This window comes from Piliocolobus tephrosceles, chromosome X, assembly GCF_002776525.5.
Source record: "Piliocolobus tephrosceles isolate RC106 chromosome X, ASM277652v3, whole genome shotgun sequence".
Lineage (NCBI taxonomy): Eukaryota > Metazoa > Chordata > Mammalia > Primates > Cercopithecidae > Piliocolobus > Piliocolobus tephrosceles.
Window position 1 is genome coordinate 11,770,443 of NC_045455.1, and position 13,295 is coordinate 11,783,737.

A 13,295-nucleotide genomic window follows, 5' to 3' on the forward strand; every position below is an offset into this window, starting at 1 on the left:
TCAGTGTGTTGATCAATAAAATGGCATTATTAGTTTAAATCATCTCTAAGGCTACTTCTTGTTCTAACCTTCAGCCTGGCAACAGAGCGGGACTCTGTCTCAAAAAAAAAAAAAAAAAAAAAAAAAAATAGGTAGGGAAAATAAAATAACAAAGTAAAATTTCAATTAAAAGCCATAAATGAATAAAATTGAGAAATATAATATGAAAATATGATTCTGATGCACAGTGACTTTCCCTGTTGATTGAAGTTAGCAAAAACTATACACACACACCCCCTACAACAAGTTTAGAATGTTTTAAGTATACCATTACAAATTTCAAATTGTATTAGTTTTCAGTGATTTGAATAAAAGATGGTCCTCAATTATTATGTTAATATGTACTAAAAATGTGTCTTTATTTTCATACTCATTATTATCAATGAAGCAGAGAGCCTGCATTTGGTTGACTTTCTTCGTTTTCCTTTGCATATGCCATTCTCTTTTATTAAAATGTTAGGAAGATCTCCTGGGCAGCAGACCGTCGTCTTCCTTCCACATGCCGAGTGCCCAGCTCATGGTCATCCAGAACTCCATAAGCCTCTGCCCACAAGGCCTATTTTAGTGCTTCGAGAATAAAATTATCTTCTTCTAGAAAGGGACTTTTTTTTTTTTTTTTTTTTTAGGTCTTTTGAAAAGTTCTAGTGTCACCAGAGACGAAAGAGGGAAATGGGACCGAGGGCATGTGTCTTACCATTGGGTGGAGGATTAAAGACATCAGGAGCAGTCCAGAACCTGGAACTATTGCCTTCTGAGTCTCATCCTCCCTTGGACGAACACTGACTGAGTGCCTGTGGTGGGTCAGGCAATGTTCCAGGCTCTGGGGAGGTGGAGCCCCTGTGATCAGGAGCTGTGTGTTGGGAAGGCCAGGAGTGTGCAGGAGTCAAAGAAATGATACCCAGAGAGGCACAGGGAAGCTGAGAGTGTGTGCACATCATTGACTCACTGAGGGTAGAATGACCTTTCAAAGAGGCGAGAAAGGGGCACTTCCCAGTCCTGGAAATAAAACCTATGACAAAGAGCTGGGAACTAGAGTATTTGAGTATCAGCTTTGACTCTTGCAGCAGGGCAACAAGGACTCAGATCTAAACTTTCTACAGTAGAAACACGTTAAATTGCTGTCTCCTATCTGTACTCAAATACCCATGACATAAACGAATCTGAAACTTTTCCTGCTAGAACTAAATCTCCTGAGAGGATCACGAAGCCCATTTCATGGAGAAATGAACACAAGCCTGTGAGCATGGCCAGCACAGGCCTCTCCTGAGCACAGCTGACTGTATCGATTAGGTGTCTTGGGGAAAAAATTCGGTTTGGACAGTTTATCCCTCCCTGTTGGGGAGAGATTCATTTGCTGATATGTCTTGGTGCTTTCCAATATTTTATGTATTTATACAATACATATAAAACAAAACCTGTCAAGTGCAATGACTGCTATTCCTGACTCAGAGCCAAAGACTTCTTTTAACGATTGGGTACCCTCATCCCTGAAAGCCGTTTTCAAATCTCTGTAGAACCTCAGAGGAGGGCAAAGAGAGAAACAACACAAAAAGGCCAAAAGGGGTGAAGGAATGAGCAAAAAAAAAAAAAAAAAAAAAAAAAAAACCGTGGTGAGCAGGGCTTGTCTCGGGGCCCTAAAATTTGTTTATTTAAAAATCTCCATGATGTTCTCTCTGAAATAATTCTTTTTCCTGTGGTTCCTCTTCCTCTGTCCACATAAAGCTCTGGGAAATATTTCTGATTTCTTTGAAAATCTCTCACATAAATGGTACCTTTCCGTTTGCAGTCAGTGTCAACCTATACAGTTAAGGTAAATTCCTACCTAAGAAGCTAATCTAAATGTCTAAAAGGAAAGAGCAATTATCTACTTCCCCTACAGCTATATAAAAATGAAAATGGAATGGGGAAAAAAGACTTGCAGAATCTATTTCCTTCATTTGGCAATAGCCTTAGGCCCCAAATCTCATTTTGCAAAGCATCACATGTCTAGTTTTAGTTCTATTTAGCTGGATTCTATGGTCTTAAATCTCATGAAAGGCATGTTATAAACTCAAGAAATTAAATTCTTCATGGATTTATGTGGGGCTTAGAAAAATGCATTCTCACGATCCATGGCGGAGCATAATGGTCCCGTCTCCACAATCACCGAGAATTGCTGTACATTTTTTTCTGAGAGATGCAATAATTAAAGTCGTAAGAAATTCAGGTAAGCAGGTGGTACTAGAGCAGTCCAGCAAATGATAACACGTAACACTGAGCAGGGAGTAAAGCTGCCGAGGAAGCAGGAGCAGGCAATCATTAGAGATTCAATCAAGTAAACAGCTGGTGTTTAAAAAATTATATTGGTAGGAAACAGGACTCTCATTTAAAAACTGGCATTTGAAAGCAGCTATTCTGTCCATCAGAGTGGCGTTGGGTGGGTAACTGTCAAATGCTAGGTAGGATTCTGTTTCTGTGTGTTTTGGATACAGGGTAGGTGTGGTAGATGGAATGATTGCCTCCCCCAAAATGCCCATATCCTTATCCCTGCAACCTGTGAGTATGTGAATACGTCAATTTACATGATTTTGTAGATGTGATTAAGTTAAGGATCCTGGGATGGGGAGATTTTCCTGGATTATCTGGGTGGGCCCAGTGAAATCACTAGGATCTTGAAGAGGGAGGCATGAGGATCAGAATCAGCAGTAGGAAATGTGACAATGAAAGCAAGATGCAAGACATGGTCTGTGAGCCAGGAAGGCAGGTGGCCTCTGGAAGATTAAACAAACAAAAAAGCAGAGAAATGGATTCTTCTCTCAAAGCCTCCAGAAGGCTCGGCAGACACTATGGTTTAAATCCAGTGAGATTGATTTGGGACTGTCTACCTGCAGAACTGTAAGAGGATAAATGTTTGTTTTTAAAAGCAACTAAGTTTATGATAATTTGTTACAGAAGCAATATGAAACTTATACTGCAGGTTACTGAGAAAGACTCAGGGAAATAATTTAAGGATCTATATTTTTAGTAGTTACATGCAAAGTAGAAACTAGGCTCAGGAATAAGGCATTAATTTAAAATTATAACATTTCGTACATGTGTGCACTTTGGAAATTACTTTCCCTTCCATGTTTTAGAAGTAGATTACAAGATCAGAGGCAGATTAATAGCAACTTTGCCAGAACCGGAAGGCTTCTGGTATTTAACTTGACTTTCTGAAACCCTGCACACTAAGGTACCAGTTGTTTCCAGAGATTAGAGCACGCAGAACCTGCAGGAAGAAGTGCCCTCTTAGTTACAGAGAGTTTTTGGAAGAATGTAGAATATAGTAGTCCCTGGTACACTTTCAGGTCATATAATTAAAGTGTATGATCTTTGATGCATTGGCTTTTACTGCATTTGTGTCTTCTCAGTCACCAAATTGGGCCAAAAATATGATAGCAAAGTTGTGTGTAAAATAATGTTTTAAAAAACTGGAAAAATATTCCAAAACGTTTGAATGTTGGGATTAGAGACAATTTTTATCTGTCATTTATTTTTGTATTCTAATTGTACTTTTATAGTCAGAAAATGTAGAATTGGATGTTGTGTTCTCATTCTTTCTTTGTCCCCCTCTATAGTTGTGGGTTCTTATTCTTGCTTTGCTCATGGAGCTTTTTAACAATTGAATAAAAATTGTGAACCCTGGTGTTATCAACATGCACATGCACACATTCTTTTCAGCATAAATTTCAGGGGAATCAAGATAATCCTACACCCATCCTTGGAGCTTCTGGAAGTCCTTGGCTCCCATGTAAGAGTTCTTATTCTACCCTGGTCTCTGTGTCAGATACATGTATTTCAAATAGTTGTCTGCTGGGTGGCAAATAGTGTGATAGAAAAGGCATGTGCTTAAGATCTGGTTTTTCCACTTCCTAGCTGTGTAACTTTGGCAATCGTTTAGCATGTCTGGGGCTTGATTACCTCTTCTATAAAACAGAGATCATGATGTCCACTTCACTAGAACTAAAAGCTTTTTACAAATTATTATACGCATATTATTTGGATGTTTTGTGAACGGGGAGACATATTCTTGTTCTTATTTAAATAATTATGACTGAAATATTCTCTAATTTATTATTAATTTCCACTAACGATTATCCAGAAAATTTCAAATGTGAATGTACAAGTTCTGTACTGTGAAGGTAGCAATGAAAACAGGTTACCAAGAGGCGTGAACTGGGAGTTTGAAAATGGCTTTTTTAAACACAATCACTATTTTAATTACCTTTAACAGAGTCAGAAATTTAGTTGTGTGTTTTGGCACACATGCATACAAGCATGTGTGCGTAGATGTACAAGTTTACATATGTTTAACTCGTGTATGCTAAATGCAAAGAACATAATCTGAATCCAGCTCACTTATTTCCTATGAAAGTGGTCATTCTAGAAATTATTAAAAAGAAACTCATTACAGTGCTAAATATGAAAAAGATTACATCACATGTGCATAGGGACTCTCTTTGCATTGAGATTATAAATGAACTTTCCTTTCTCAAACTTTCTTGGAAATTGAGTAATTTTTTTTTCTATTGAGGTATTCAATAGTGTTAAAAATTCACTGATCTATTATTAAAATGCTTGGTATTTTAATCTTCCACTACTGATTTAGAGTAGGAAAAGATATGCCAATATTCACAACTCAGAAATGACTTCTATGCCCATTTTGGATTCACTTTAGTGTTGAAGGCTGGAAGCTACTGAGAATATTTTTTTCCAATGTATTAGCGGGATTAAAAGAAAATCACTAAATTTGTAAAGCTAAACCATCTGCTAGTATCAATCTGGTATTTCTTCTATAGGAAAGAATGTTCACAAGTTTTTAGTATCAATAGTTTCTACTTTTCCTTTATTGAATCAAAACATTAAGCAACAATAAAATTCCTTCCAGTTTTTTAATAGTAGAACTGTATTGCCTACCAGAAATAAATATATCCAGCAAAATTAATCAACAAAACTGCTATAACATTAATGCAATCACTTGGCTTTTGAAAATCTAATTTAGAATTATTTAATATTCAGTTAGATTATCCCTTGATTTTAAAGTAAAGGTCAATAATACTATCACAGAATAAATAAAACGTGATCTTGAAGTTAAACTGTAGTGAGCAGATAAGCAGTCAGTCTTAATTAACTAGTTGAAAATTGGCCCCAAGTACGTACTAATATGACTTTTTAAATATTCTTACAAATGAGTAAAAAATGAAAAGGGACATCAGTATTGATTACCTTTCCAGAAGTATCTCAAACATTTTCAAATAGAACCCATTTATTGAGGAAAGAGATGAAAACAAATGCCGATATATATCATGTTTAATTCCACTGAAGCTCACCCCAATAATTTTATAATAATTGTGGTTTTATATAATAATAATTTTATAATAATTGTGGAAAAAATAATGTTGGACTTTCATATTTTAGCTTTAATTTGGGAGATGTTGAAAAATGTCAAAGGGTTTCACAAAGGAAACCATGTGACAAAGCGGAGTGAGTCACTTAATGTATGAAAACGATCAAGTACACGTCATATTTTAGTGATTATTAGATGCCAATACTTTTTATGTATAAACACATTTAAAATTCATATGCATATTATCTATAAAATAACATAGCTTAATGAAGTGTTTTTATTTCTTTCATCAAAGTACCTAAAATAATCTTAAAATTAACAGCTTCTTAAATTTGGCAAATTCAGGAAAAGCACAATAGTGGCTGTGACAATGGCAGAAATGAAGGAAAAGCAGTAGATTGTTAATTTGGAAAAATAACATGATAGAATTTAATATAGATATCAATGTACCAAATACGTTTTTTGGATTTTTTGTTCATTTGGAGGACAAATAAAAAACAAAATCCATGCACGTTTTTGTTAGTAAGCCACACCGAAACTTATCTACTTGGAAGGCAAACAATGTATGCAACAAAGTCATCCAGAACATAATGGAACTCAGAATGCAATAGAAAAAACTTTAGTAATAAATTCAACTTCAGTAAGGCTGTTTCTTGTTTATATACTCTCCTCACTTCGAGTTTATATACTTTTATATTTATAGATAACTTTAACAAATACATTTATCTGGTGTCAAATTATATAATGGATTACATGATTAGATGTAGCAAATTTGAAAAGGGGCATATTGTCAATTTATCAGTCGACAACCTGAAAACAAGGAGGCAAGATAGAAAACTGTGTGCGTGTGTGTGTGTGTTAGGAAGTGTAAAGAAGTGGTGAATCACAAATATCAGAAGTCCTTTTTGATTCATGAAATCAGTCTTACATCCTTCAGTAAGCCCCAAGGGTGTCACTGTTGAAATTCAGAACTCGAACTGCTTGTCATGTTTGGTTGAGCCCAAGTCATCAAGGAAAAGCTAAAGTATTTTCTGTATATCCTATATATGAAGTCGAGATTGTGTGTAATCCAGATAGAATTTTAGGTGTGTTGGTGCTTAAAGAGATCAAGGATCTCTTTAGGTACCATGGGGTACTTCATCCTTGACAGACTAGGTTAAGCAAGATTTTCTGTTCCTCTTATTTGGTATTAACTGTCTATTTGTTCAGATATCCAATGTCTTAGTCCTTTCAATACACAAATCTTTTTTGAGCACCTACTTGCCTGGCACCATTTTAAGCACTGGATATGTGGCAGTAAACAAATGAGACAAAGTCTGTACCTTTATGGGCTTACATTTTAAACAGGGAAGACAGCCCAAATAAATAAGGAAAGTATATAGAAATTTTAAAAGTTGGATGTGCTACATAGAACCATAAAGCAGGGTAGCAAGAAGGAAATGTCTATGTTTATGAGTTGTAATTTTAAATAGATTTGTGAGCAAAGATGTGAGGAAAGAATCAAAGGAGATGAGAGTCAGATGAAACAGCAAGTATAAAAGTCCTGTCGTAGGAGCATGCCAGGTGGTTTGATGGACAGCAAGTGGTAAGGGAAGGGAGATAAACAGAGAGGATGTCAGAGTACAACTGAAGGCAGAAGTAGGGCACAGATCACATGGGGCATGGCAGGCCACTACAGTGAGGACTTTGGTTTTGACGTATAGGATTTTTAAGTTACTACTGTAATATAATTGCCCAAAAGAAGATGGTGGTAGGTAGTGAGATGGTGAGAGTGATCATATCTTGGATATATTTTGCTGATAGACAGAATAGATCTTACACAAATATATATGGGGTATTCAAGAAAGAAATGATATTAATATGATATGAAAATTTTCAGCTTGAGGACCGAGAATGAAGTTGCCATTTCAGAAGTGGGCAAGGTTGAAAGAACAGGTTTAAGAAGGAAGGACACAGTTTGGTCATGGCCATATTAAGCATGAGACACTTGCCTATCAGACATATTTGTAGAAATATCAATATAGCTCTGTCTTTATTCAACAGTTGCTGGTGTTATTAGAGAAATAATGAAGTTTTTACAAGGTGCCCTAGATTCAGTGTTAATTAGGGGTAGGTGGTAAGAAGTTTCCCAGAGAAGATACCTATGCTGAGACCTAAAGTATAAGCTCCATCAAGAAAGAGCCAAAAAGTCTCTTTATTTTTATTTAAAAATCTGTTGGCAAGGCATGGTGGCTCATGCCTTACTCTTTAGCTGCTGATTTTTTTTTTTTTTTTTTTTTTTATCACCAAGAGGAGTATGAGGATGGGGCAACAGAAATTTTCTAGGTAGAGGGAACAACATACTTAAAGTTGGAGGACCAAAAGGATCATAGCATCTTCAGGAGACCATCAAGCACAGTGTACTAATTACCTTCCAAACTGATGCTTGTATAGTACTTTAGTGTTTTTAGAAGTACTCCCTCATAGGCCCTTATCATAGTCTCTGAAAGGTGGAGAAATGTTTTTATTATCAATAATCAGTTGGTGTGAAAGTAGGTTCACGGTACTCAGTTCACAAATCTAGTCAATAATAACTAAGGTTTGAACTTGGGACTTATTTCATCAAAACTTAAAATAATTTTGTATGTTTCTAATTATTTAAAATGTTGTCATGAATCCACTGTGGAGGGGGTGAGGAAATATAGGAATACATATATTTTGATATTGAAAATACATGGAAACTGCAAAAGAATTTACAAGATAGAAATGGGTAATCTGGAAGGTGGTGATAATACAGTCGTAGCTGTCATTTTCAATTACTTAGGGTGCGCTGGATGCGGTACTAGGATCCTTACATTTATTTACTAAATTTAATCTCACAACAGTTGAAAAGGAGGTTCTGTTTTCATCTCAATTTGAGAGATGAAGAAATTAAGGCTGAGAGAGACTAAAGCAACACATTGGAGGTTATTATACAGCTAGGAAGTTGCAGAGTCAAGAAATGAAGCAAGAACCTCTGAAATGAGAGTTCAGGCTCCCAATAGCTTGGTCAGGAGCTACACCACCTGGGCAGTACTTTATTTTCCTCTTTATAACGTCAAAGGTGAAATTAACAACTCAAGGAGGTTCTGATGAGTGAGAAATTATTTTCTGAACTACAGTAACCTTTACATTTGTGTTCACCGGTCCTGAATCGGTTTTCATCCTAGCTTTGTACACTCTTTTATCACAGCTTAAGACAGCAGATGGCTCTCTTGCGTTTTCTTTCACTTACCTCCATTCGTAAACAACTAAACAGCGTTTTGGGGAGGTAAAATGAAAACCCAGGGATTAAGCTAAAAGACCTTGATTATCCCAATGCTGCCCCCCTCTCCAAGCTCCCTTAAAATAGGAAGATATGTAGAAGAGAAATGACCGCTTGAGGATCCTGAAATTCACAGCCAGAATAGATGCCCGGAGACTCGAGTCCGCTGTTCCAGGCGCTGCGCCAGGGGTCGGAAGGCTCGAGAAAGAAAGTATCTCTCGGTTATGGAAAAGCTGAAAGGCTTTGTGCTCCAAGGTGTGTTATTAATGTCGGTAGAAGGTATAAAGAATAATTTCCTTCCCCCCTTGAGGGAAAAAAGTGAGAAACTGCTTTTAGGGGAGGAAAGTGTCAGAGACCCTAACAGCCAGCGCTTTTCTCAATCAATCAGCGAACTTGCTTCTGCTGGGAGAGGTATGGCTGGGGCGGGATCCCTGTCCGCGGTGCTGAATGTCAGGCTGGTCTGAGGCTGCTGAACAACGAAGGGAGGGCTCTGAGAGGGCCAAAAACTGACCTCCTGACCCCCCAGTCCAAGGATTTGGGGGAAAGACTGCAGCACAAGAAAATACCTGCAAAAATATAGGCACAGCTATAAGAACAAGAAGCTTAATGTCACTCTTTTCAAATTAATATAGTTGGCGCATACATCAAAAGGCTTAAAGAACCTTTAAAAATAAACTAGGTGTGTTGGCTGGGGAAGTCGTACTAGATTTAAGAGGTCACTATACTTAACATTTTACTTTTTTGAAACACTCACTGCAAGAAGCCTTAGATAATAAACCTAGATGCTTTAATCTTACAGACACTTGCAAATTCAAATCTAGAACTTCTGAAATGTACAAATGGCCTTTCTTCAATAATGGATACCAAGAGTAGTGACTCTTAATGTTCAGTAAGACTCATTTCAGTGAATTAAAACAACAGACACACTCAATAGCCATTTAATTAGTTATTTTCCTCTCTCTATAGACATCTTTCCCTTTTTAAGCAGGAGTATAGCAACACAACATAAATGTACACTCACAAAAAAATGGAAGAAAAGAGACATATGAAACAGAAAATAAAGAGGTAAAGGCAGAGCAAAATAATTAGCATGCTCCTTTTTCTCACTTTTGCTATTTTATGAGTGACTAGGGATTGCAGGTTACTAGCAAAACAACTCTGGCATATTCCTGTTAATAACTGTAGAATTAGTAGAGGTAACTAGCAAAGTGTAGAAAATAAACTTCCACAAGTACACTTTTTAATATTATATATGACATACACAATCCTAAAGCCAATAATGCCTGCCTTAGATCTAAATCTACACACTCTCATCAGGTTGCATTTCCTTCCCAAAAGGAGACTTATTGGTTAACATGGAGTAAAGGTAACCAACAGCAGCCCAGCAGTGGCTGCTTCCATGGAGAAGCTGTGGATATGTTGCTTAGAGCAGAAGCTGCCCAGCCACCCTGTAATCTGCTGCACTTCCCCCCAGTTGCCTGGTGGCCAGTACTTTACTGCCTATTCCTGAGACAAAGAGAAAGTGTTTTTTGGTTGAGAACTGCTCCCAGAGCTGCCTGCGTAGTGTGCCTGCCCTCTTTCTGGCTGTAAAGCAGTCACTGGAGAAGAAGGTTGTTGCAAGTCTCTTGATTACCAAGTGAGTCTTCTTTCCCCCTTGCTTCACACTGAATTTCCAGAAGTCTAGTTTGAGCATTTCTTTTTCTTTAGCTGCCTGAGCTGATAGGCAAAGCAATGTAAAGGGACAGGGAGAAAAGTAAGAAGCCTGGAGTCAGAGCTGCACTTGTTTCTGCCACTCGGGTGTATCCTAGAAACCACGGAACTGTATTCATCCAAGCATGAAGTGTTTCTCTCCCAACCCCCCAAACCCCCCCCCCCACCCCGCTTTTTGTTTTTTTCGGGTGCCCTCCACTGCCGCCCTTTCTCTTAGACCTTCACATTTTCAGTTATCCAAGAGAGAACCACTGTCGGGACACAGACAGAAAATCAAGGGGAGACGGCGGCAGTTGTATTTGAATTTCAGACACAGTTCAGATGGCTTTGCTCTCTGACAGAGCTTCTCTGCCCAGGGACACCAGAAGACGACAGCTGAAATTGGAGTGTCCTGTCTGGCTGCTTTTCACTGTCCCTGGAATAGTGTGACACCCTCCTCTGCCCCTTGTATTTCTGCCCTGACTTCTTCAGTATTCTCCTGGGCGTTTATCCTTCCCAGCTGCTGTTCTGTAGCAGCTACTGCGGCAGTCATCTCCTCCTCCCAGGGCTGGGGAGCATATTTGGGAGTGGGGTCTTTCTCGCATAATCACAGCTTCTCTCCTTCCCTTCCCTCCTTTTTGCTCCGTGTAGCCTTTCAAAATGACAAACCTATCCTTCCTGCAGCAGAAAGGAGGGTCCTGCAAGTTTGGGTGGACTAGGTGAGGAGTGGAGGCACCTCCCTCCTCCCTCCACCCCGGGGTTGGGGGTGGCGGGGGGGCGTTGGTGCTTGAGGGATTAGCAGGGAGGGCGGAAACCACCTAGCTCTCCAACCGCTGCTGAGAGTTTCTGTGCACCGGGAACCACGTTAAGACCGAGAAGCCCCAACCAAGCCGCGGAAGCCTCGGGAACCAGCGAGTTGCATCTAAGAAAAAGCGCCCCGATGTTCCTTCAATTCCACCTGCTTTGGCTCTGCCTCTTAGCACCCCACCCCTGCAATCCATCTTAGCTTGCTTTCTTATTATTTTTAAAACATTGTCTTTACGTTTTGTTTCTTTCTGAAGAGGTACATCAGGAGGGGGACCACATAGGTGGAGGGGTGTAGTGGGGAGGGAACGGAGCCTTTGATTAGAGATCTCAGGGGAGAAGATTGGTCTCTCCAGATGCTGATTTCCAAAGCACTTGACAATCGCTGGCAGAAGCCTAGAGCAGGCAGCGCCGGCGGCGGCACCGGCCCGGGGGCAGCTGGAGCCCGGCGCTGAGTCCTGCCCAGCGCGACCCGGACCGACGGACGCGCAGAGACCCTGCCGGGACCCGCCCTCCGGCCGGCCCCCGGGTAGTCAGCGGCCGACCGACTCTACCTCCCGCCCGGGAGGCGGGCAGGGCGAGAAGGCAGCGCGAGTGGCGGTGGCGACCCCCGCCAGGGTTCCGGCAACGAGCGGTGACCCCCAGCGCCCGCAGCCGCGGTCCGGTTCTCCACTCGGACGTGGCCAAGCGGCGGCGGCCACGACCTCCGGCTTCCCGGGATCGTCCGGCTGTGCCCCGGGCGCATCTGCGCGCCTGGTCCCGCGCCCCGAGGAGAGGGCGATGGGTCCCAGTCGGGACTGAGCGCCCCTTCTCCTCTCCCTAGTCCCGCCTGGCGCCCCCTCCTCTGCCCCGAGTGCGAGCCACGGTCTGCGCCGCCGCCGCCTTCCCCTCCGGTGCCCCCGGCTCGCAGTCCTCCCGCGCCTTCCCTCCCCGGACCCATTCCCGGGGCCACCATGGCCGCGGCCATCGCCAGCGGCTTGATCCGTCAGAAGCGGCAGGCGCGGGAGCAGCACTGGGACCGGCCGTCTGCCAGCAGGAGGCGGAGCAGCCCCAGCAAGAACCGCGGGCTCTGCAACGGCAACCTGGTGGATATCTTCTCCAAAGTGCGCATCTTCGGTCTCAAGAAGCGCAGGTTGCGGCGCCAAGGTCTGTGGGGGTCACGGTCGGGAGATGCACCCCGGGTCGCCCCCTCCCGCCTAAACGGAGCTTCTCCAGGGTCCTTCCCTCCCTCGGTTTTCCTGGCCCACCCTGGCGTTGGCCGCCCTTCGGAGCACTCCGGGCGCCGTCGCAGGGACCCTGGAGTCCCCTGTCGGGCAACCTGTGGCCGCCAAGAAGTGCAGTAGCCAGAGCTGGCAAGTTGGCTGCTCCTCCCAGGTGGCTCCTGCCCTCCACTTCCCTGCAGGCTGGGCTCTGGAAACCTGTTACCGCTGAGTCTCGGCTTCCCGGGAGGGAGGACAGGATCTGGCTCTGGAACGCGGGGTACCCCTTCCTGCCACACCCGGGGTCGAGCGGCTGCTCGCAGTCTGATCTGAGCTGGCAGGGGTTTCTGTGGGGTGGGCCTGGCCTCACTTGGTCTCTGGGGTCTCCTGGAAACCTCCCGGGTTCCCAGACCTTGGCCAAGTGTGGGTATCCTGGCGGTGCCCGCAGCGGGAGCTGCTGTAGAAGGAGTGGAGGATGTGTGAACTATGGCCCAGTCCACTGAGGTTTAGCAGAAGGCTGCTTAGCGCGCAGTCCCGGGCCCTGCAGCCCTTCAATCAAATCCTGGGATGGGGACAGAGGCTCAGGGAGTCTAAAGAAAGAATCCGAATTGCGGGGAGCAGGGAGGCAGAAGTAAAAATCCCTAATATGTATCAGTTTTACGTGAAAAACTGGCGAATTGCCTGAGACACAAGCCGTTACTATATAAAGGTGACTAGAATAGTTACCTTACTACAGGTATTTCTTTGAGAAACTAGTTCCGAGGATGACCTTCTTTCGCTCCTTTGTGAAATGCCAGGGTCTGAGAAGGCATCCTATTCAGGAGCCAGGCGCTTTTGTCTCTCTCTCTCTCTGCCTGTCTCTACATCCAGTTGCTAAGGCTGGTTGTTTTGAGAGCATGTGGCGTGTTCTGTGGGG

The 13,295-nt window shown here is 42.1% G+C and overlaps 1 protein-coding gene across 5 annotated transcripts in view; it reads left to right on the forward strand.

Moving 5' to 3' along the window:
• Nucleotides 1–13,295, forward strand: part of FGF14 (fibroblast growth factor 14) — a 680,734-nt gene that overhangs the window by 470,466 nt on the left and 196,973 nt on the right. The window contains exon 1 of one of the 5 annotated variants that reach the window (XM_023218005.3): nt 12,134–12,326. The exons of the other annotated variants lie outside the window; for them this stretch is intronic. Within the exon in view, the coding sequence (XP_023073773.1) occupies nt 12,134–12,326 (193 nt within the window). Of the gene's footprint in view, nt 1–12,133; nt 12,327–13,295 lie in introns of those variants that run through there. 5 annotated transcript variants of the gene reach the window in all.